Source organism: Nannospalax galili, unplaced genomic scaffold (genome assembly GCF_000622305.1).
Source record: "Nannospalax galili isolate Female #2095 unplaced genomic scaffold, S.galili_v1.0 scaffold768, whole genome shotgun sequence".
Taxonomy (NCBI): domain Eukaryota; kingdom Metazoa; phylum Chordata; class Mammalia; order Rodentia; family Spalacidae; genus Nannospalax; species Nannospalax galili.
Window position 1 is genome coordinate 5435476 of NW_008360317.1, and position 23347 is coordinate 5458822.

General features: G+C 40.7%; 1 protein-coding gene across 9 annotated transcripts in view; it reads left to right on the forward strand.

Moving 5' to 3' along the window:
- Positions 1–23347, forward strand: part of Katnal1 (katanin catalytic subunit A1 like 1) — a 115492-nt gene that overhangs the window by 31476 nt on the left and 60669 nt on the right. For all 9 annotated transcript variants that reach the window (XM_029559624.1, XM_029559628.1, XM_029559623.1 and 6 more), the window contains exons 5-6: positions 5449–5576; positions 5953–6058. In XM_029559624.1, the coding sequence (XP_029415484.1) occupies positions 5449–5576; positions 5953–6058 (234 nt within the window). The remainder of the gene's footprint in view (positions 1–5448; positions 5577–5952; positions 6059–23347) is intronic.

Here is a 23347-nt window from a genome sequence, read left to right on the forward strand (position 1 = left end):
TTTTTTTTTTCTCTCTCTCTATTTCAGCAAATATGTAGTGCTGTGGTTGTCCCACAGCAGCCTGGGAGATCCTGTTAACATAGGTCATCACATTCTGTACTGTGCTCCAAACCTTCTAGTGCTTTCCCATTTGAGATTAAAAGTCAAAATCCTTTTAACAGCTTTCTACAAGGCCCCACATGATCTGACCTCCTCAGCCCACTGCTTTCTGCTGGTTTCCTTGCTGTTCCTGGAACTTGTCAAGGACACTGCCACTTTGAAGCATTTGGCCCTGCTGTTCTGTCCCTAAACGCTTCTCGACTGTGTGTTTTGTTTGTTTGTGGACTGTCCCCTCTAACTTCGGTGCACACCTCAGGAGAGCAGAAGTTTTGATTTGCTCAGTGTATATTCTCTGTGCCTAGAATAGAGCCTGGCATACTGTAAGTACTCATAAATATTGTGGAAAGACAGGTATATTGATAAGTATACAGGATGGTGTGGATTCATTATTACAATCTGAATATGTGCAGTTCTGATGACAGTGCAGGGCATAGCCCTCAAATTAGGAAGCATGGTTTTGCATTTGTCCACCTACTTTACTTTGTAAAACAATAGGGTTAGGTGGGATGCAATGGAGAGACCTTGTCTAACATTTCCTGTGTTTTCTTCTCATATGGGGGTGGGAGCAGCCTGTGGTGTGCCGCAGTATGTCATGGGAACAAGCCACCAAAAACATTGGCTCTGGAGCTAGAAATGATGAAATGTCCAAGAAAGTTTGCACTTGCCTTTGGCCATTGAAGACAGGCAGCAAATTATAAGTTGGACACGTGAGAAGTAGTGACTTTACAGAAAGAATCACATGCCATCTGCAGTTCAGCTTAGACATCTGTGACTGTAGGTCTAGCTCACTATCTGATAAGAGTTGATACTTTAGTTGAACAGAAACCATTGTTGAAAACATTCTTTTGCTGATCTGAAATCCACCTCTTTGGCTGCTTTATATTGGTCCTGACTCAGTCCTTTGGAGTAATAAAGAGCAGGTTAGAGGGCGGTATTGCTTCATTAGTCTTTCTTTTTCAACTTACATGTCACAAGTTTCTTTGGTTCTTCTACATATGCCATGTTTTGTGAGCCCTTTATCTCTGGTCATCCTTTCCTGGGTAGAGTTCATTCTATAGTGTTTATCAGATGCATGACAGGGATCAGTAACCAACCATGTTTGACTTTATCTGACAGTGTGAGAAGTTGCGAGTAAAATGCAAAAGCTGTTATTTGCATCTTGGGACAAGCTATATCAGTCATTGACTGCAGCTGTAATATGGTTAATTCCTTTGAACCTCATTTTCCTCAAACAATGACTAACCATTACTAATAAGAGAGTCTTAAGAAAGTTTTCTTGATATGAATAATTTGGATATTAGTAAAAAAGAAGCCAAATAATTTTGCTTTAATGGAAGAAAATGTATACCAGCCTTTATAGTATCAGATTCTTGCTAATATTGACCTTAATGACTAGTGTAAAAATCTAAGGAGAGTTTTCTAAGAGCATTTCAGGGCATTACAGCATTGTGTTATGATGCTCTTGGTGACATCATTAGCTTTATTGCTTGGAAACTGTTTCTTTGAATTAATTACAGTTAATTATCTAGTTTTACTCATAGGCATAAGTTATTTATATTTGATATCCATATTCTAATTCAGTCTTTCTTTTCAGTTGTCACCCACTTTTACTGATTGCTTAATTTTAATTTTACCAGGTTTAGTTTTTCTGTCACCTCATCATTTTGATTTGCTTTGGAGTGTTTACTGGCAGAGAGTTCATCTCTGCTATGAGGACACAGTGAGCAGGCCATTCAGTGTCTCCCCACATTCCCTACTCTGTGCAGTAGAAGGGTTTTACTTCTTTGACTCTTCTCCACCCTATCATTTTCCTTTCAATACCCAGAAGGATCATCTAAAACTGCAAATCATGTTGAATTAGTCTGTGCTTTTACTGTAATATCATAGCTTTCGGCTGCCCATTTCTTTAGCTTCTCCATTCTACTCAGCATCTTTTAGTCACGTTGACTACTCAGTTATTTTTCATTGCACTTCACAGTGTATAATCATGTGTGTTTTTGCTTTGTTGACAGATTATTACTTCCCCAGTACAGTAGATGACTGATGAGGGCAGAATACTGTATTTTCATTCACTGCCTTGAAACCCAATGCCAATCAAATGTGTTGCATGTAATGGATGCTACCATAGTGACATTCTTAAAATTCTGTGATTCCTTGTTTTTTTAAAAAAAATTTGAGATAGGGATGCAGCTTTTCCTTTCTCTTAGAGTATATCATGTCCTTCCCTGTCACTTGGACATTCATATTAAAGTGAAGTTTAACTTTAATTTTAACTTGGTAAGTCTCCAGTTACAAAGTTATGTGAAGGCTTGATAAGACCAAGATATATCAGCATCTGTTGGACTCTCTAGTTGCTTTATTTCTACAATACTGTACAGTGATTATGAAGTATTCCCAGGGACTTGCTTGAAGGTGACTTTGTAGCCTTGGCCTAGCCATGTCATAAAATGTGATCCTATTTGAAATTTTTAAATGTTATATTTGTTGTGCCATATGCCAGAAGTTTTCTCATTTTAATAGTGTCGGTATTAATATATGCCATTTGAACTGCAAGGATAGTACTACACTACAGCTGTGCAACCCAAATAAGTAAATTTTTGAGGTCAGGTTATAGAACACTGTTTGGCTGTTTATCAAGTGACTGAAAGAACTGGAGTATCTGCCAGGGTTGCCATTTGGTCCCCTTTTGTCACTTATTCAGCCTTTCTGTTTATCTTGGAAGTGGAATCCGAGAAGTTCATCCTATCTTGTCTCTTTTCAGCTTCCATTACAGGAGGTTGACTCATTTTGACCATTTGACTTTCATTTTCACTTACATCAGACAGTAAAGAGGGGCTGAAGCTCTTGAAAGAGATAGCCCTAATTAGTTTTTGTAGTTGATGTGTCTCTGAGAAATTAGTGCATTTCAATGCTTACCTCTTCAATACTGAATGTGTCTTGGCAGAACCCTATAGCTCATAGAAACCATAGCATAAAATTCTTTTTAAAATCCACAATGTTATTAACAAAGAATGTAGGCTAGATAAAGCATTTACTTTAGTGGTCTTGATAAAATGATTGGAAAAGGCCCTCTGACCAGTGTGACTAAAAGGTTTTGAGCAGAAGAAATAAGCTAGAGAGATGGGCAGAAAGGAGTTTGCATATTACAGTAGCATGTGGGATGCCATGATGAACAATTTTGTGATAGGCCCAGAACTGTACTGGAGGAAACCATTGAGTCCTATGGGGTTACTTGCAGTAACCAGGAAAAGGCTCAGTAAGTATAGGAAAAGTCAGGAATATCTTCCCCTGTAGCCTTTATATTAGATGCTTTGGGGGATGTTCTGGTTTGTTTTCTGTTGCTATGATAAAACACAAAAAATAACATGGGAAGGAAAAGATTATTTTAGCTTACAGGTTATAGTTCATCATCAAGGGAAGCCAAGGCAGGAGCTTGAAGCAGAAACTATGGAGGTTTGCTGTTTACTGTCTTGCTTCCCTTGGCTGGTTCAGCCTCTCTTCTTGGTACCTAGGGATGGTAGGGGGGCTGGTCCCCCCTATATTAATTAGCAATTAAGAAAATGCCTCCCAGATATATATATATATATATATATAACCACAGTCAGTCTGATGGAGGAAATTCCTCAGTTGAGGTTCCCTCTTTGCAAGTGATTCTGGGTTGTGTCAAGCTGATGGCTAAAGCTAATTATGATGGGGAAACTCTTAAGCTTTCCCATTCACAAATGTACTTAAGTTTTAAGCAGTAGTCAGATGTGAGATGGGCTAATGTTATGGAAAGCAGGTTCAGGGAGGCAGGGAGATCTGAGCTAAATTTTCTATCCCAACAATTGCTAGTGAACTTGAATCAGTTACTTAGTTTTTACACTTACTCTTAGCCAAAAGGCCGAGAAATGATTAATTACTTAGTTTTTCTGAGGCCCATTTTTATTCTATAAAAAGGAAAAAAATATCAGGTATGACTGTTGTATTAATATATGAGATATTCTACCACATGGCAAATGGTCAGTAAGTTAATTTTCTTCTTGTACATTAGTATTCTAATTGTTTCCTACAGTGGTACAAATTCTTTGTTCCACCAATTCAGAGACTGGCTTCCCCAGTCTGTTGGGATCCAGTAAGGGTTATCTTACCTGCAACTATCTCTCCAAGAATGTAGATGCAAATTAGACCCCTTCCCCATCCGTGTCCCCTTCTACCTCCCCCACCAGACCTCGTGCATTCTGTCATAGATATTAAGTCCTATCCAATCAAACATTTGTATCCAGATGTCCTTTGGTGCAAGTTCATACACTGGAGTCTAGTCAGCCTACCTAGACATCTGTTTTTTTAGTTAGCATTACAAGTTCTAGATGGAGAACCAGAAAAAAGTCAGAACAGGGCAAATTTCAAATGTTCATATCAGAGTCCATTGGGATTTCTTGACGAGAGCTTCCAAAAGCATCCCTCTATTGGGTTCCTCCTCATTTTTCCTTTATCTGCCAAGGCTGGGCTCGAGAGTGATGGATTCAGCATTTGCTTTCAGGTATTTTGATAGCTGTTGGAATGGTTAGAATCAGTGTCAGTTCCCTTACCTAGAGATCTTAAAGAAGATCTACTCTCCCTCACCCAGCAGTAGTTACCAACAGTTCCCAGGCTAGGGTTGGGGCCCTTGGTTCAAGCTGGGCCTTTGTCTGATTGAGTCAGCATGGATCTTGTGCATGACTCCACTATTTCCAAAAAATTCACATTAGCAAGCTTCCAGTGGCCTGAAAGCCTCTCTTTTCCTATGTTCATGAACCACCTCCAGCTCTTACAATCTTTCCTCCCCTTCTTCTGCAGTGGTCCCTGAACCCTGGGTGGGTGAGGTTTAATATAGGAGCCCTATTCAGTGACACACACTCTGCAGTCTCTTATTCTCTGAAACCTAGCCAGTTGTGGCCTTCTGTATATATTGTACTCTATTGTATAAGGACACTTCATTGGTGAGAGTTGAGGGATGCATTAGTATTTTCTCCACCCCCTGTTCTGTTATGTTCCATGAGCTTTAGGAATAGAGGTTCCACTGTAGATGTGTCACCTAAGGCTGGGCATATCTCAGACATGTGACTAGAATAAATGTTACCAGTTGATCTATTTCTGATGAATTATAAGGCCCTGGGTTTTATCACCAGAACTGCACAGACACATGCATGCACGCACTCATGCATGCACACATACTTATGCACATACACACTTGCATGCACATGCATACACAGACACATAAACACATTTATATGCACACACATACAAGTGTGATCATATTTTGGAAAGTTTAATGATATTAAAGTTATTCTGTTATTGACCATAACTTTTTTAAATATATGTCCCCAGGGAAGGAAAAATATGCAAGATGGTGCAAGTGATGGTGAAATTCCAAAATTTGATGGTGCTGGATATGATAAGGATCTGGTGGAAGCCCTTGAGAGAGACATTGTGTCCAGGAACCCTAGCATTCACTGGTTAGAGTCTTTCAAGTTCTTGATTTAAAGTAGAGCAGAACAACAAGTCATAGATTGGGCTGGAGTCAGTCTTCTCCTGTCCACTGGTTTGCTGATAATGCCTTCATCTATAACATGAGCACATAGGATTGCAGAATGGTTGGTCAGAATCTAACCAAGTACGTTTTACGTGTTAATTGTTGACATACTGACAAAGTTTGTTAACTAACATATTCTAACCAGTAACTCCAGTATGTTTTGACTGTCATTTTATACAATAAAAATTATAATAATGTCTTAATATAAGAATAATTTTGTAAGTAAACAAGTTTAAATAGTTTTGACTATAAAATTAAAGATGTCCCTTGAATAAACACGAAACTTTGTTCTTCCCAAGGGATGACATAGCAGACCTAGAAGAAGCTAAGAAGTTGCTGAGGGAAGCTGTTGTTCTTCCCATGTGGATGCCTGACTTTTTCAAAGGAATCCGAAGGCCGTGGAGGGTGAGAGTTTTTACAGTGGTTTTGAAGTGAGTGCTGTCTGTGTGGTGATAAAAGGCAGGAGTCCTGTCAATCTCTGTGTACTTAAAACCATTTGCAAAGGTCAGGGAAGGTTTTCACACACCCAAACACTTGGATTTAAATTTGTAGTTGAAATGTTCTGCAGCTGCATGATAGGAGAGATGGGCTTGGAGAGGTCAAACTACCATCTTCATCTTCAAACTTCTCTCAGGTGCTGAACTAGACGTTGTGTTTAAGAATTTTCTAGATGGCTGTTTCTGTAAATAAAAAGTTAAGCAAATTCAACAGTAGTAATAGTATGTACTCTTATAGAATAAGTTTTAAGCTAGGTGTGGTGGTGCACGCCTTTAATCCCAGCATTTGGGAGGCAGAGGAAGGCAGATCTCTGTGAGTTCAAGGCCAGCCTGGTCCACATAGTTGCAGGACAGCTGAGGCTACAAGGAGACCCTGTCTCAAAAAGACCAAAAAAAAAAAAAAGATTAAATATTTTGATACATATTTCTGACTAAACGTTAGTTATGTTGATCATTACTTAATCCCTGCTCAATATAATCCTTAGGCATAATCAGAATGTTTGTCTCTTTCTAGCTTGTTCTCTCTCAAAGTTAAGGGCTCACTCAGAACTATTTTGTCCTAAGCCCAGCATTCATTTTGGCATATTAAAGAACTCTTCCAAGTTACATGACTCTTCAGATTTCTTAATTTTTTTTTTTTTTTTTCGGTCTTACCCATAGGCAGAGCTTTACTTTGGTTAGTAGAATTAAGGGAAAGCGCAGTCTCCCTTTGCCCTTAGCTGGGAGGGCTTGCTGCTTTGCCTAATGCTTTGCCTAACACCTGTGCTCATGCACTGAAAAGATAGGAGAGGACAATTTGTATTTATCTGACTACTTTGCAACATGTGATTTTGATTGCCGCTCATACCTTGGAAACTTTACAGATTGCAGTTATTATAGGTGTTTTTCCTAAATAAATGTTTTTAATTTCTGACATAATTATCCATATGGGAGGGTTACAGTGCGATATCACACTATGTATATATAATGTGCGATGATCAAATCAGAGTTATTGGCATACCCATCCCTAAAAATATTTATTATTTATTTGTGTTGAGGACAATCAAAATCCTCTCTTCTAATTAATACATGATCAACTGTTGTCCATAGTTAACATATTTGGTTGTAGAATAGTAGAAGTTACTCCTCCTATCCAGCTTGTTTGTTGGCCACTTTCTCTGCCTTCCCCTTCCTTCCCTGACCACCATACTTCCAAGCTTCTGAGAGCACTGTTCTACACTCTGCTTCTATGAGAACAACTATTTTTAGCTTCTACGTATCAATGAGAATGTGTAGTATTTGTCTTTCTGTGCCTCACTTATTTAACATAATGTCCTCTAGACTCATTCATATTACTACAAATGACATGATCTTAGTCTTTTTTTTTTGGTCTTTTTGAGACAGGATCTCCTTGTAACCTCAGCTGCTTGCAGCTCACTGTGTAGACCAGACTGGCCTCCATCTCACAGAGATCCGCTTGCCTCTGCCTCCGAAGTGCTGAGACTAAAGGTGTGTGCCACCATGCTGAGATAATTAGATCATTCCTTTTTAAAAAAATTTTTTTAAATTTTATATGTGTGAGTGTTATGCCTGCATGTATGTAAGTACACCCATGTCATACAATGCCTGCAGAGGACAGAAAAGGGTGTCAGATCCCCTGGAACTGGAGTTACAGATGGTTGTTAGCAGCCATGTGGGTGCTGGGATTTGAACCTTTGTCTTGTGTAAGAATAGCCAGTGCTTTTAACTGCTGAGCCATCTCTCCATCCCCAAGATCATTCTTTTTATAGGCAAATAATATTCCATTGTGTACATGTAATACATTTTCTTTATACATTCAAGAATTGATTGATACCTAGGTTTATTTCCTATCATGGCTGTTGAGAGTAGTGCTACAATAAACATGGAACTGCAGACACCCCTTATACATACTGATATATATGTACATATGTGTATGTATATATATATATGTACACACACATACACAGTACTGGGAATGATGATGGTAGTTCCCTGTGTAATTTTTTGAGAATGGCTATGCTCTTTTCCATAATGGCTGTACTAGTTAAATTCCCATAGCATATGAGAGTTCCTGTTTCTCCATTTCTTTACCAGCACTTTTTTTCTTTGTTTCTCATTGTGGTTTTGATTTGCATTTCCCTGATGATCAGTGATATGGGACATGTTTTATTTTGGTCTTTTTGAGACAGGGTCTCCCTGTAGCTCCAGCTGGCCTGGAACTCACCATATAGACCAGGCTGGCCTTGAACTCATAGAGAGCCACCTGCCTCTGCCTCCTGAGTGCTGGGATTAAAGGTGTATACCACTACTCCTGACATGTATATCTTCTTTTGATACATTCATTAAGATCATTTGCCCACTTGTAAACCAAGATTAGTGAGTGGTTTTGTAATAAGCTGTCTGTTTGTTTATATGTTCTGAGTGTTAATCCTTTGTTGGTAAGTCCATTCTGTAGGTTATCCTTTAGCTCCATGAGTCATTTTGTTTGCTGTGTAGAAGAAGCTTTTCAGTTTTATACAACACTGTTGACATTTTTTGCTAGAGCAAAAAGAAGTTTTACCTAGACCAATGTCCTAGAGGATTTCTGCTCTGTTTTCTTTGGGTTGACATTTTTAGATGATATTTATATATGACAAGAGATAGAAGTCTGCATATGGCTATCTATTGAAGGGCGCACACACCCCCTTTTAAATGCATGTTCTTAATGTCTTTGTTGGAAATAGGTTTTCTGTAAATAATACATCTATTTATTTCTAGGTTCTCCATTCCCTTCCACTGGTTTATGTTATCTGTTTTTATACAGATGCGTGCTGTTTTGTTTCTTTAGCTTGGTAGTATGTTTTGGAGCAGGTATTCTTACCACTTTATTCATTTTGCTTATGATTTCTTTGGCTGTTTTGAGTCTTGGTTTCATACACATTTTTAGGGCTGTTTTCTCTAGCTCTGTGATAAATATTATTGATAATTTGATGGAAATTGCATTAAATCTATAGATTGCTTCAGATAACATAGTGGTTAGTTTTAGTTGTCAACATGACAATCTAAAATTGCTTGGGAAGAGAGTCTCAATGAGGAATTGCTAAGATTAGGGTGGTCTTGATTACGTTAATTGGTGTGGGAAGACCCAGCCTAAACATGGGTGGCACCATCCCCTGAGATTGGGCCTGGACTGTATAAATGCAGAGAAAGTGAACTGAACACAAACACGAATGCACTCATTCTCTCTGCTCTTGACTGTGACTAGTTGCTTCAAGTTCCTGCCTTGACTTCCTTGCAGTGAAGAACTGTACTGTGGAATTGTGAGCCAAACAAACCCTTTGTTCCTTAAAGTTGCTATTGCAGGGTATTTTATCACAGCAACAGAAATAAAACCAAGATCGTATGGATATTTTAACAGTACTAATTGTGCCAATCCATGAAAATGGGATGATTTTCGTTATTTTTGTCCTCTTCAGTTTCCTTCACGCCGTTTTACAGTTTTCATTTGTAATATTCTTTTTCCTTCTTTGTTAAATTTATTACTAGGAATACGTGTTTGGTGGTTGGTAGTATTGTAAGTGGGATTGATTTATCAGTTTTCAACTAGTTTGTTATTGGTGTGTGGAAATGCTACTGATTTTTGTACATTATTGTAGTTTTTGACTTTATCAGTTGTTTACTGGTTCTAACAGTGTTTTGTGGAATCTTTAGGCTTTTCTATAAGATTGTCACCTGAAAACAGGGATAGTTTAACCTTCTCCTTTACAATTCTTCTGTCCTTTTTCTTGTCCAGGTACTCTAGGTAAAACCAATACTGTGTTGACTAAGCGTGGTAAAAGAGGGCTTTGTTTCATATTGGGGGTAATACTTGAACTTTTCTCCATAGAATATGATATTTATTGTTGATTTTCATACATGGCTTTAATTACATTAAAGAATTCTCATTATATTGATGTTGAATTTTATCAAACTTTTTCTGATCTATTGATAACCATTAATTTTTAATCCCTCATTCATTTAATGCCATGTATTATGTCTAATGGTTTGTATAGGTTGAATAATCCTTGCATCTTTGAGATAAATCTCATTTGATCATGGTATATAATCTTTTTGATGTGCCTTTAGATTCAGATTTGGTTTGCTAGGGTTTTGTGTTTGTGTTGTGTACATATGTGCAAGTGTGAATGTGTGTGTGTGGGTATGCTCACTGGTACAGACACATACGGGGGCCAAACGTTAATGTCTCTTCACCGTGTGTGTGTGTGTGTGTGTGTGTGTGTGTGTGTGCGCACGAATGTGTATGAGCATGTGTTATAGCATACATGTGGAGGTCAGAAGATAACTTTCTTCTTCCACTATGTGAGTTCCAGGGAACTGAGGTCATCAGGTTTGGTGGCCACTGAGCCATTTTGCCAGGCCTCTCTACCATATTTTTTGAGACAGGGCTCTCAGTGAACCTGGAATTCACCATTTTGGATAGGCTGACTGGCCAGCAAGCTTCTGGGATCCATCTGCTCCATTCCCTAAGTGCTTAGATTACAGTGTGCACGCTGTCATTCCCAGCTCTTTACATGAGGGCCAGACTCAGCTCTTTGTGATTGCATAGCAGACACTTTACCCATTGAGCCATCTCTCCAGCCCCTGCTGCTAGTTCTAGTCTGTGGAGTTCTCAGTTATATTTTTGTTTTATTAAACTCTTTGGCTACAGGATTTCTGTTTGGTTCTTGTTTAATGATACCTGTTGCTTTATTGAATTTCCTGTCTAGGTCATGAATTATAATTCTAATTATTGACTTGCTTGTCTAGATTCTCATAGTTCACCAAGCTTCCATAAGATCATTATTTTGAATTTCCAAAATTTTTCTTTGCCACTTACAATGGAAACATTGCCTTTACTGATAGCTTAGGATTCCAGTAGACAATTCTTCAAATCAGAAATCAATTCCAAGACAATGGAATGTAAAATTGTGGCACACGGGCTAATACTTTCCTGTCTCCTTTAGCCTTCTTTGCTCCAGTCTTTTCATAATCTTCTCAAGGATGGCCATGTCCTCTTGGGCCTCAGAAAACTCTCCTTCATCCCCTCACCTACATACTAGTGCCCAAAGGCACTTTTGGCATACATTGGGCCAAATTTGTGGTCTAGGTGAGCCCAGGCCTACACATTGGCTGTGATTTTGCTCAGCATGTACACAGCTTGCTATAACCTAGCCAAGTCTCCACTAGGTATCACAATGGGGAGGCTGGTAATTAATGCCAACCTTTAACCTAGTTGGCTACTAGTCTACAAGTTGGATGCTGCACTTTGTCTTAATAATGACAGTGGCTACATTGACATGTCTTGCCATAATCAACAGACAGACATTCTGTCAGACGGGAAGTAAACCCAGAACCAATTCCTCAACTCCAACTGTGGAAAATCAAGAAGCCCTGTAGACCTATGCACTGGCCTTCCAGCTTGCAACCTGGTCTCACTGAAGAAGGTGTGGTGAAGTAGCCATCTCCTCTCTCAATTGTCCTATCACCTGCATTTGACCATCAGGCAGGATGCCATGTGTGGGAGTAGAGCTCCCAGCAGGTAATGCCAATCTGGACACCAGCCTAGCCAACATGAAACATGGATGAAGATGCACTCATAAATGTTGGGAACTTGTAGGACTTTGCCCTTATGCAGGATGCAAAGGCATGGTCATAGGACCTTTTGCCAACAGTCTGCTAAGGATTCTGAAGAAAAAGTAATGTGTCCCAAACATTTCTTTCTTTTTTTGTCTTTTTGAAGCAGGGTCTTCCTGTAGCCCCAGCTGTCCTGGAACTCACTATGTAGACCAGGCTGGCCTTGAACTCACGAGATCCACCTGCCCTCTTCCTCCCAAGTGCTGGGACTACAGGTGTGTGCCACCATGCCTGGCTACATTTCTTTTTTAAAAATACTTATTATTGTTATTTTATGTGTATGAGCGTATTGCCTGTATGTGTATAAGTGCACCCGTGTTGTGCAGTGCCCGAGGAGGTCAGAAGAGGGCGTCAGATCCCCTGGAACTGGAGTTACAGATGGTTGTTAGCCTCCATGTGGGTGCTGGGATTTGAACCTGGGTCTTCTGCAAGAGCAGCCAGTGCCCTTAACCACAAAGCCATCTGTCCAGCCCCCAAATAATTTCTTAACTCTCATTTCCTTTGGGGTTTATTATTCGGGAGTTATTGTGCATCCTTAGGACGGAGGTACTTTGTCCCTGCATCAGTGTCTGTGCTTCTAGTGCACTAGTTGCTTTTCTAATTCTATGAAGTCTCCCCTTACCCCATTATGGGAAGAGACTTTTTCCCATGATGAGTTCTAAGAATGTTAGATAGATGTGGTGTATTAGTTCTGATTCCGGATGGACACAGTATTGCTTTCTTCAGCTGTAATTTTTGTTAGCAGTATCTGTGGTTCTGATAGTGGCCCAGGTTGTAGATATTTGTGGCTTTGGTGGTATGGTGCAAGTTTGCTGGGATCCAAAGCTGCCATCTGGCTGGCTGTTTGGCTGTTCATGGGTACCCACTGGTGCTATAGACTGGCTGTGTGTGTGTGTGTGTGTGTGTGTGTGTGTGTGTGTGTGTGTGTATGATGGGCTCTCCTGAGGAGTAGGATTGCTGCCTGGCTGTTAGGCTGAGCTAGGGCACCTGTGTTTTGAGTTACTGTCTATGAGTTGGCTTTATCTTTATGAGTATGCCCACTTGTTTCTCAGGGGATAGAGTACCATGAGAATTTGGAAACCATGACCTCAGCTTTTCTACTCAGTCTGCCTTTTAAGCAGCTTGGGACATGGTCCCACAACCACTTGAGTGAGTATAGTGTCAAGAATGGAGACACACTAAGGCTATCACTCCCAGGATAGCATGCACTCTAGCAGTGGGTCCAGTTTCAAGATGGCTCCTAGCCATAGTAGCTTTGGTCGTGGAGTGTGTGTACATGGGGTATACAGTGTGGGTTCCTTCTCTGTGGCAGATCAGCCACCTGAACTCTTAAGTGGCTTTCCATACTGTGCTGGGGATGTACTCCTGCGTGGTTGTATAATTGTCTGAAGTAGCAGTGGGACCAGTGCAGATTTCCAGCTTACCATCACCACTTAAGAAATTTGACTTCGTCCAAGCTAATCCATCCATTCAGGGGAGATAGTGAGGAGAGCAGAATGGGCGTTCCTGCTCTGTGAGGATCTCAGTACTTTCTGCTGCTCTCCAGTGTTCTGTCACTCCAGTTGGAGTAGAATTATTTATTGTTCAGTGGGAAGGTAAGTGATAGATAGCTCCCTGCAGCCACATTGCTAAAATCCTGTTACAAATTTTGGCAGACTTTACTTTTGGAATGTATTACCAAAAATAAAATTGTCGTTACTATAACCTTTAAAACAATGTTTAAAAGATAAAATGAGGCTGGGCCTGGTGGCGCAGGCCTGTAGTCCCAGCACTCAGGAGGCAGAGGCAGGGGAATCTTTGTGAGCTCAAGGCCAGCCTGATCTCCATAGTGAGTTCCAGGCCACCTGCAGCTCAGTGATTCAGCTAAACTAGCTGGACAGCAAGCCTGACATCCTCCTGTCTCTACCTCACCACTGAGATTATAGATTCACACTGCTGTGCCTGGCTTTTTTTGTGGGGGCTGGGGATCCAAACTCAGTCTTCATGCTTGTATAGCATGTGATTTACCAACAGGACTATCTCTCCATCTTAGATTTTTCTTTTTTTCTTTTTTCTTTTTTTGAGACAGGGTCTCCCTGTAGCCCCAGCTGGCCTGGAATTCACTATGTAGACCAAGCTGGGCTTGAACTCACAAAGATCTGCCTCCCTCTGCCTCCTGAGTGCTGGGATTAAAGGCATAAGCCACCACATCTGGCTTCCATCTTAGATTTTAATGAACCATTTATTATTCAAAAGAATTCATTTGTTCCAGTAAGAGTTGGGTGTCATAAAGTAATGCATAAAGCTGGGAATGATGGTGGTGGCACACACCTTTGATCCCAGCACTTGGGAGGCAGAGGCAGGCAGACAGATCTCTGTGAGTTCAAGGCTAGCCTGGTCTATGTAGCGAGTTCCAGGCCAGCTGAGACTAGGACCTTGTCTCAAAAAGACAAAAAACAAAAAGTAATACATAATAAGATTGGTTGAGAAATAATTTAATTTTAGCTGTTACTTATAAAACTAAAAAGAAATGTTAATTAAATGGTCTGTATCTTTTTAGAAAACTTAAAATTTGCTGTTTGCTGGATGTAGTCTTTTAACATCAGTTCTATTATCAGCTCTTATATCTGGATCACAGTAAAACAAAACAGGAAGATGATTTCAGGTGCTTGAGTGGCCAAGCAGTTATGTTTGCCCATGACCATGGGCAGTTCTGAGGTTCCTTCTGAATTTGGTGGTTTGAAAACTTAAATTCCTGGCTTCTTTAATCATCCTCTTTTTTTTTTGTTGTTGTTGGAGACAGGGTCTCCCTGTAGTTCCACTTGGCCTGAAACTTGCTGTCTAGACCAGGCTGGCCTCAGTCTCACAGAGATCTGCCCGACTGCCTCCCAAATGCTGGCATTGAAGGAGTGTGCCACCACTCCTGAATCATCCTCTCTATTTATCTAACCTGTGGTAGGGCAACATTTGAGTGAGGTGTTTTTCTTCAAATTACTTAATTGTTCAGGAATACAGGATTCATTATTTCACTCATCTGGAATTAGAAGTTGATAAAATTGAAGAAAAACATACTTTTATATATTTTATTTTTATTGAATTATTGAGAATTTTATGCAATGTATTTTGATTATATTTAGACTCCTTCACTTATCTGCACCCCTCCCCCATTACCTCCCATCAGGTCTTACTGTGTAGCCCTGGCTGACCTGGAGCTTGCTGTGTAGACCAGGCTGGCCTCTGACTCATAGAGATCTGCCTACCTTTGCCTCCCAAGTGCTGGGTGGGTGCTACCACACCCAGCTGAAAGTGGATATTTTATTGTTTTAGATCTTCACAGTGTACTTTAGTCACACCCTAGCATAGTCCCTTTTAATCTAGCATGTTATAGAAGACAGTACATTCTCAAATTTGAACATGAAAAGTTAAAGGTAAGATGTAGCGTGAAAGGAGAGAAAGGCTTTTGCAGCACAAGATCTGAATTTTGACCATCTTCAGTTCTCTTAGAGGTGGCTTCTCCAGTGGAGAGCTTACCAGTGGGAAGTTACACTTCCAATAGAATTTTCTGGCTACATATTACAGTGACATGTGGGACGAGGGGGTAAAACTTCTGAGTAACCAAAAATGATTATAATTTGCAGTGTAGAAAAAAATGCAACTTATGTCAAGAAAATCTATCAACATGACACCATTTTTCCAAAAAGTCATATTAGTCTTGGCATTTTTTAAGCAATAAAAAAGGCAATAAAGCCTTTATCAATTAAGGAATTTATTTTTTCTAAACCTAGGGACCAAACCTGGAGCTTAATGCATAATAAGCAAGTGTTCTGCTACTGAGCTGTATCTTCAACCCTGTTTATTTTTAAAACATGCTATTACACATTTAGTAGCCTATAGTATAGTGCAAACAAATCTGGGAAATCAGAAATTTGGGGGGCTCATGTTATTCCAATATTCATTTTATTGCATTGTTGGAACCTGTAGTATCTCTAAGGTGTTACTGTGTAAAGAACACAGACCTTGAATCCAGACTTTCTGGGTATGATTCTGTCTCTTTTTTCCTCACTTACTAGCTTTGTAATCTTGAGCAAGTTAATATGCCTCAGTTTCCTTATAAGGTGGAATAATAATAGCTCTTATAGGGGCTGGAGAGATGGCTCAGTGGTTAAGGACACTGTTCTTGCAGAAGACCCGGGTTCGAATCCCAGCACCCACATGGCAGCTAACTATCCGTAACCCCAGTTCCAGGGGATCTGACAACCTCTTCTGTCTTCCTCGGGCATTGCATGACATAGGTGCACTTACTTACATGCAAGCATAACACTCATACACATAAAATAAAAATGATAAATTTTAAAAATTAATAGCTCTTATGTAGACATTATAAGGAAAAAAGTGAGTTAATGAGGCCTTAGAACAGTACCTGCAACAGTTAGAACTGCATCAGTGTTAAAGTGAAGATAAAGCGAATGAGAAGGGAATTCTGATGGAAAGGTGGGCTGATATCAGCCCAGGCTGGCTTGCCAGTTAATACTGGCTTTAGGAAGAACTCTGAGTAGGGAGGTTACATATTTACACCTGGGATTTGGGAAAAGCAATCTGCTTACAAGAAATGATGGAAGTCAGGAGGAAGAATGTGTTCAGAATAGTTGGCAGGAGTCTAGGCTTAAAATGCAAACAGCCTTTGAGGATGGTGATGATGTGAATAGGAGTGGGAAGATTTGCAGCAGCGTACAGTGGAGGTGGTTGGTGATATGGGATCACCCAAATATGGAGCTCAGAAGAAGGAAGTCGGGGGCTTATTGTTGATGCTGAAAGCCTGATAGGAGCTGATGGAGATAGTGAACTCCTTTTAAGTTTGAGATTTTAGTACAGTATGCCTATAGAAATACATGACTAGAAATTGGAGAGGGGGATGAGCTAGAGAAGTAGGAGGACATTATTAAGTGTCTTTCAAGACCATGTGTCTGTACAGTGATGTTCTTCCTTATACATTTTAAGTTCAGATTATGTGATTTTTCCCCCCAAGGCAACTTTTAAATCATATTCAGAAAATTAAGTACAGATTTTCAGAAATTGGCTGTTTTTTGGTGGCTAAATATGTGTGTGTGAAACTGTTTTGAAATCACTCTTAACATTGAGACTATCATTCGTCATTTACCACCCAGCCTATTTTAGCACTTTTTAAACTGCACTGCAATTTACTTATCTGTGTCTTCTACTAGATTTGAGTTTTTAGGGATTTTTTATGTAATTCCTAACCACCTCAGTTCTGTATCCTCAGCACCTAACAGTTGTTAGCATTCAATAAATGTACTTCAGCTACATATACCTTCATTTGCCATGTGTCCAGTGACAGATGAGTGCAGAGGCTATCACAGTGAGTAAACATCCACTCCCATGAAGCTCATGGTGTCTGTGCATACAGACATGTATTATAATGCAGGCAAGCTGTTGAGCACAGTATTTGTTGAAGACAGTGACTAGTGTTGTAATAAAGTAATGAACAAGTTGCTGTGGCAACAGAGAGGAATAAGTAAATCTGCTGTGGGGAATAGTGTCAGGGAGCGCTTCCCAGAGCACGTGGCTCTGAGCTTGAGAGGTGAATAGAAGTTCAGCAGGCAGATGTGATGAGGAAAGGCTCCGAGGCAGAATGGTATTGATATAGGTGTATGGGTTGATGGGCACCAGGTTCTTATCTTGGAACAAGGAATTGGATAGAGACAGGTGGACAATATTGTAACAAGCAAAGTGAGTAAATTTGTTATGAAAGAATACATTTGCAGGGGAGGAAGTGGGCTGGGGTGGGGGCAGTTTAGCAACTCACTGACACCTGTGTACAGAGCATTGGGCTTTTATGTCACATGCTGTGGGTTTTTCTGGCTCATCTGTATAGCACAGGCTTTTCCATTAATGCTGATACATCTTGTTCTACATACAACTTTATGCATTTCATGCATCTTAAATCTCCACCTAGGAGTGTAGTTTTTGGTATTATAATGAGCCATAGGTCACCTTCAAGCACTGGAGTGCCTCTGTGCCTGTGCTGGTGGCCAGATTTAGTTGTTTCAGCTGGAGGTTTCCAACTTTTCTCTTTGTCAGCTGGTTTCTTTCACATATGGAACTCAGAGGAAGGCTTCTGTTAATTTGTCAGTCTTTGCAAAAGCCTTCCAGCCTTATTCTGTTTCTCCTCTCTTGCCTCAACTTCCCCTAAAAGGTGGGGTCTTAGGGGGGAACTGAAGGATGATAATGTCTTCTATGAACTACTTAATACTTTTGAGAGCATAGCACTTAAGAGGGATCATGAAACTCCCTGTTCTGACCATTGGTAGGAGAGGAGTTACATCCTGTCATAGGAATTGGCTAGAATCCCTCAATTACAAGAAATTTAGGGCAAAACTTACATGTCCTAGAAGAGACAGATTTTTACAGGGAAGTTAAAAATATAAAATCCAAACAGGAGCAACTTTATTGTAAGCAATGACTCTCAAAAGAGCAGGATCCAGGAACGCCATGACCATGCATTACTCTATCCTGTGTAGCTTGCTTGTGGAGGTGAGGTGCTTGATTAGTAAATTTTTAATATTGTTTTGAATTTTTCCCACCCTCCTGACCCCAAAACAGCATTTCTCTTTGAGCCTCAGGCAGGTTCTCTGCTGGGCTACTGTGAGGATGTCAGGTGTCATCAGGTCTTGTAGTACAGCTCTCAGCACCGTTATAACTGTTTGAGTGAGATCTCTCAGCTATAAAAACAAAATGCTTATGTTTTATATTGAAGATGTGGAAAAGAACAATCCCAAGAAAGAATCTATAGGCTTAAAGGAAAACAGTGCAAGTTTGTAATCATTGAGTACCAATAATTCAAAAGAAAAATAATGAAGAAAGCCAAAATATAAGTTTACAACTAACAGATTTATAGTAGGACTTGCCTTTGCATTTAAGAAGTCAAGACATCCTTTTCTCTTGTTTGAAGACAATTTTTAAGTCTTAAGTGTGCAGATATAAGTGGCTTTTTCTTCAAGATACTCTTGAGACTGAAGACTTAGAAGAGAGGTTTTATTTTAGAGAGTAACTTCTGGAGTTCTTTAGTCTGGGTCAGGTAGGCCTCTATCCTCCCTGAGCAAGTGTCAGCAAACATCAGATGATATTTACACCACTGACAGGGAAGTATTCAAGTAAAATGTAAGTGCCAATCCTTTCATCTGAATGAGCCTACCCTTCGTATGAAGTTAAAGGTGGTGGCTTAATTCCATCTCCTTGGTAATTATAGAAACAGAGCAGGCAGTCCTTCATGGCTGAGGACTGTGGACCTTATAGGCCTTTCCCCCACAAGTGAGTAGATTTATTTATTTATTTTATTCTTGGAGTAGCAGAATCTTATGGTCTCCTGAGTCCACGAGCATTTTTAGTCTGTCTATATCCTTACTGGGTGGCCTATTCTTTGTTTGATGTCAGATAGGCTTACGTTTAATCTGGGGACAAAGTTGCAGAGCATGTCTGTAGCCTCAGAGCATTGTTGTAGTTGTTACGGTTGTAAGCAACTTTTGAGCATCTCCACCAACATGTTACTACACAAGTTAGTAAGGGGTCCTAGTTTATCAGTGGCAGTGTGGTGGTTTGAATGAAAATGTCCCCCATAGGCTCCATGTATTTGGACATTTTGTCCCCAGATGATGGTGCTGTTTTGGGAGGTCTTAGAAGGTGTGGCTGTGCTGGGGGAAGCTGGCTTAGAGAGTTCTTAAGCCTTGCCAGATCTCCAGTTGCTCTCTTGCTTCCTGTGCCTGCTTGAAGATGTGAGAGCTTAGCTTCTGCTGCTCCTGCTTCAGCCACCTCCAGCCACCATGCCTCCCTACCATGACGAACTATAATTCCCCTGGAACCGTAAGCTCAAATAAACTCCTCCTTCTATAAACTGCTTTGGTCAGTGTTTCTAGCACAGCAACAGAAAAGTGACTAATGCGAGCAGCAAAGAACAAAGTCCCAATATTGGAAAGAAAATGAACATTTTTATCTGTTATATCAAGAGTTACCCACAGTGAGCTGAGGAGATGGTCAGTGGATAAGAGCACTTGCAGTGAAAGCCCAATGACCTGAGTTTAAAGAGCCTTGCCTGTAACCCCAGTACTTGGGTAGAGACAAGATGATCCTGGGAGCTGACTGGCTAGCTAAAAATAGCAAACTTCAGGTTTATCCAAGACTCTGCCCTAGTTTGTTTTTCATTGCTGTGACAAAACACTCTGACCACTACGAACTTGGGGAGGAAAGGGTGCTCAGGGGTGGCACCACCCACAGTGGGCTGGGCCCTCCCACATCACTCTTCAAGCAGGTGCCCCATGGACATGGCTACAGGCCAGTCCAATGAAGGCAATTCTCCAATTGAGGCTCCCTCAACCCAGGTGTGTCAAGTTGACACTAAAGCTATCCAGAACACTGTCTCAAGGGAATATGGCAGAGTGTGACAGAGCAAGCCACCAGACATCCTCCTCTTGCCTCTGAATATGTACATGGGTATGCATATACACACACATGCATGTACACACAAATATATCACAAGTGCATACCATACATACACATTTACTAAAACATCCATATGTGTGCATATGCAGAGTTACCCCAGGGTCCTCAGTGCTTATTTGTAGTTGCTTGAGTGGGGCTTCAGGGAACCAAGAGTAGCTTTTGTCTTCAAGGGTAGCCATCCTTGGCACTGAAAGCCCCTCCTCCCTTCAGAGTGGATACATCATCTCTTACAATGGCTTGTCTTTGGAGAGGAGGCAGAGCCCTGTTTCTATAACTCCACTATAAGGGCCGCTCCTTTCACTGCCCTGGTTTCCCACAGCTCTGCACTGCAGAATCTTGGAGTTCCTCTGAGGGAGCAGCTTACTATCTGCCTGGAGAAATGTATTATTCCTGGGGTTAAAGCTATCAATTGAGCTGTTTTTAGGTCTCTAATCACTTCCCTCTGAGCCTTTTGAATGGTTAAAATATTGCCATTTAGGGTTCTGAAAACCCTAAAATTCTAATTTAAAAGTTAACTTGGGGTCCCACTGACTGATTTTGCAGTTCTCTCCTGATGTCTGGAGCAGGCTGACTGATGATATAAGTACCTAGCAATGTAAGGCCTCAGGATTTTTTTTCAGTGAACCGATGAGTTTATTGGGGTTACTTACAGGCGCATGGATGACTCAAAGGCAGCAGTGTCACCAGAGGTTCACTCCAGCGTGGGAGAGGACTCACCAGAGCTGCAGCCCTGTTCAAGTTGCAGGTTGCTCCACCAAAAAGTCTCCCTCAGTACTTGCTTACTCTCTCTCAGTACTTGCTTATTCTCTCTCAGTACTTGCTTACTGCATATATAACTTTGGGGAGGAGACTTGTAAGTCTTGTAACTTTCTGCATTTCCTGAGTCTTCTAATTTTCTGAGTTTCCCAAGTCTCCTGTTTCCTTAGCTTCCTAAGCCTTTCAAGCTTCTCTCCAGGAAGGAATGTTTCTTGTGGGAGGGAGAAAAGAGTGACATAACAGTGCAATCTGGAGAATAATTTCACATTATTATTATTTGGGGGGGTGGGGACAGTAGTTTATTTGAGAGCAAACAGACTACTAGGCTGCCTCTTGGGGAGCAGAGAAACCAACAAGCAGGGGAAGTCAGACATCTTTTATAGGCAGTTAGGTGGTTGGGTAACTTTCCATGATGTAGGCTGAGCAGTTTAGCTCAGGATTGGTTGGTCTTCCAATAAGCAGAGTAACTTTCCTGGAGCTAAGACTGAACCTGCCATTTTAGAATGTTGGGAGCTGCGCTGCCATTTTAGGAGCCTGTCAGGAACCTAACATTCCGGCCTTTTGTTGATGATAAGGGGCAACAGTGGTCTTTCTTTAGCTACTTCCTGTTGTACAGGGACATTGGCAAAGGGGGCTGGTCTCAAAAGGCTGGAGCATTGGTCTGGAGTATGGGGTAGGAGACCTGAGGGACTTCAGTTAAGAGCACCTGGTTCACTGACCATTGGGTCATCTCATTGATTCTGTCCTGAAAAAACTTAAAAGGAGGAGGATGGATATCAGTGGGCCAAGAACGGGAAGGAGAAGCAAAGGCAAGAGTAGTTAGGCACAAATTCTGGTCAGGGAACCAGGAGAAGTCAGAACAGGGTGAATTTTCAAATCAGAGTTTCTTGATGAGGGCTTCCAAATACAACCATCTACTGGGTTTCTCCTCATTTTTCTTGTGGCTGTCATGGCTAGACTTAGAATTTGCTTTTCAGGAACTTTGATTGTTGTTGGAATGACTAGAATCACAGTGAGTTCCTTCCCAAATAAGGCTTCAGGATTTTAAATGACATTTAATTATACTTTAAAACTGTCGTCTAAAATCCTGTCTCATTTAAAAGCACTTCCTTTTCTAAAATCTTCTTTCCTAAAAATGTACTTTATATCTCAATAGTTTCTTTTTGTCTTATTTGTCTTTGGACAAACAGCCTTCCTTTTCTTTTCCTTTCCTTTCCTCACCCATACCTTTTTGTTTTTGTTTTTATTTTTGTTTTGAGATAAGGTTTCCCTGCAGCCCCACCTGGCCTGGAACTCAATAAGGAGACCAGGCTGGCCTCAATCTCATGGAGATCCGCCTACCTCTGTCTCTCTCTCTCTCTCTCTCTCTCTCTCTCTCTCTCTCTCTCTCACACACACACACACACACACACACACACACACACACAGAATGACCTTGAAATTCTGACCCTCCTGCCACACTTGGTTTATGTGAAGCTGGGGGTGGAATCCAGGGCTTAGTACATGCTGGGCCAGCACTCTGCCAGCTGAGCTACATCCTCAGTCTAACTCACTGTCTTTTATAAACCTTTAAACAAGCAGACCTGGGAACAGCTTGGCTTTAAAATGACCATTTTTATTTTCTCTTTAGTTCCAAATTGGTCAAGACAAGGACCTTAAAAAACCTGTTTTCCAGAAAAGGAGCGCACAGTCAGACACTAATAGCTCCTATACCTTAGGGCCGTAATTGCAAAGAAAAATCATCCTAAAAAGATTTATGTTTGAATCCGTACACACATCTTAAATTCGGTGTGCCACATATAGTAACTTTAGTATACAGTAGGTTAAAAAATGTGGAAATGAAGTGGCCGCAGCAATTTTTCCGTAGTTTTCAAGAATTCTTGGGGCAAATTTTCTCTTCTTACTGCTTTATACATAAAATGTCACCTAAACAATTACTTGAACACACATGACATGATTGATTACAATGAATTCAGTTAAAGCAAAGTCCGAAGTTTATAATTCTTTCATTTCAGATGTAAGGAAGGTCCTGTGAGCAACAAAAAGATCAAGAAGGGAAGCCCGTTATGTGGACTTTGGTTAATATCTTCTGGTTGAAGAGAAAAATGCTGGAGGGAGCCTCAGCTTTTTTTTTTGTCTTTTTGAGACGGGGGTCTTTCTGTAGCCCCAGCTGTCCTGGAACTCACTATGTAGACCAGGCTGGCCTCCAATTCACAAAGATCCACCTGCCTCTGCCTCCCAAGTGCTGGGATTAAAGGCGTGCGCCACCACACCCATAACCTCAGCCTTTTTTATA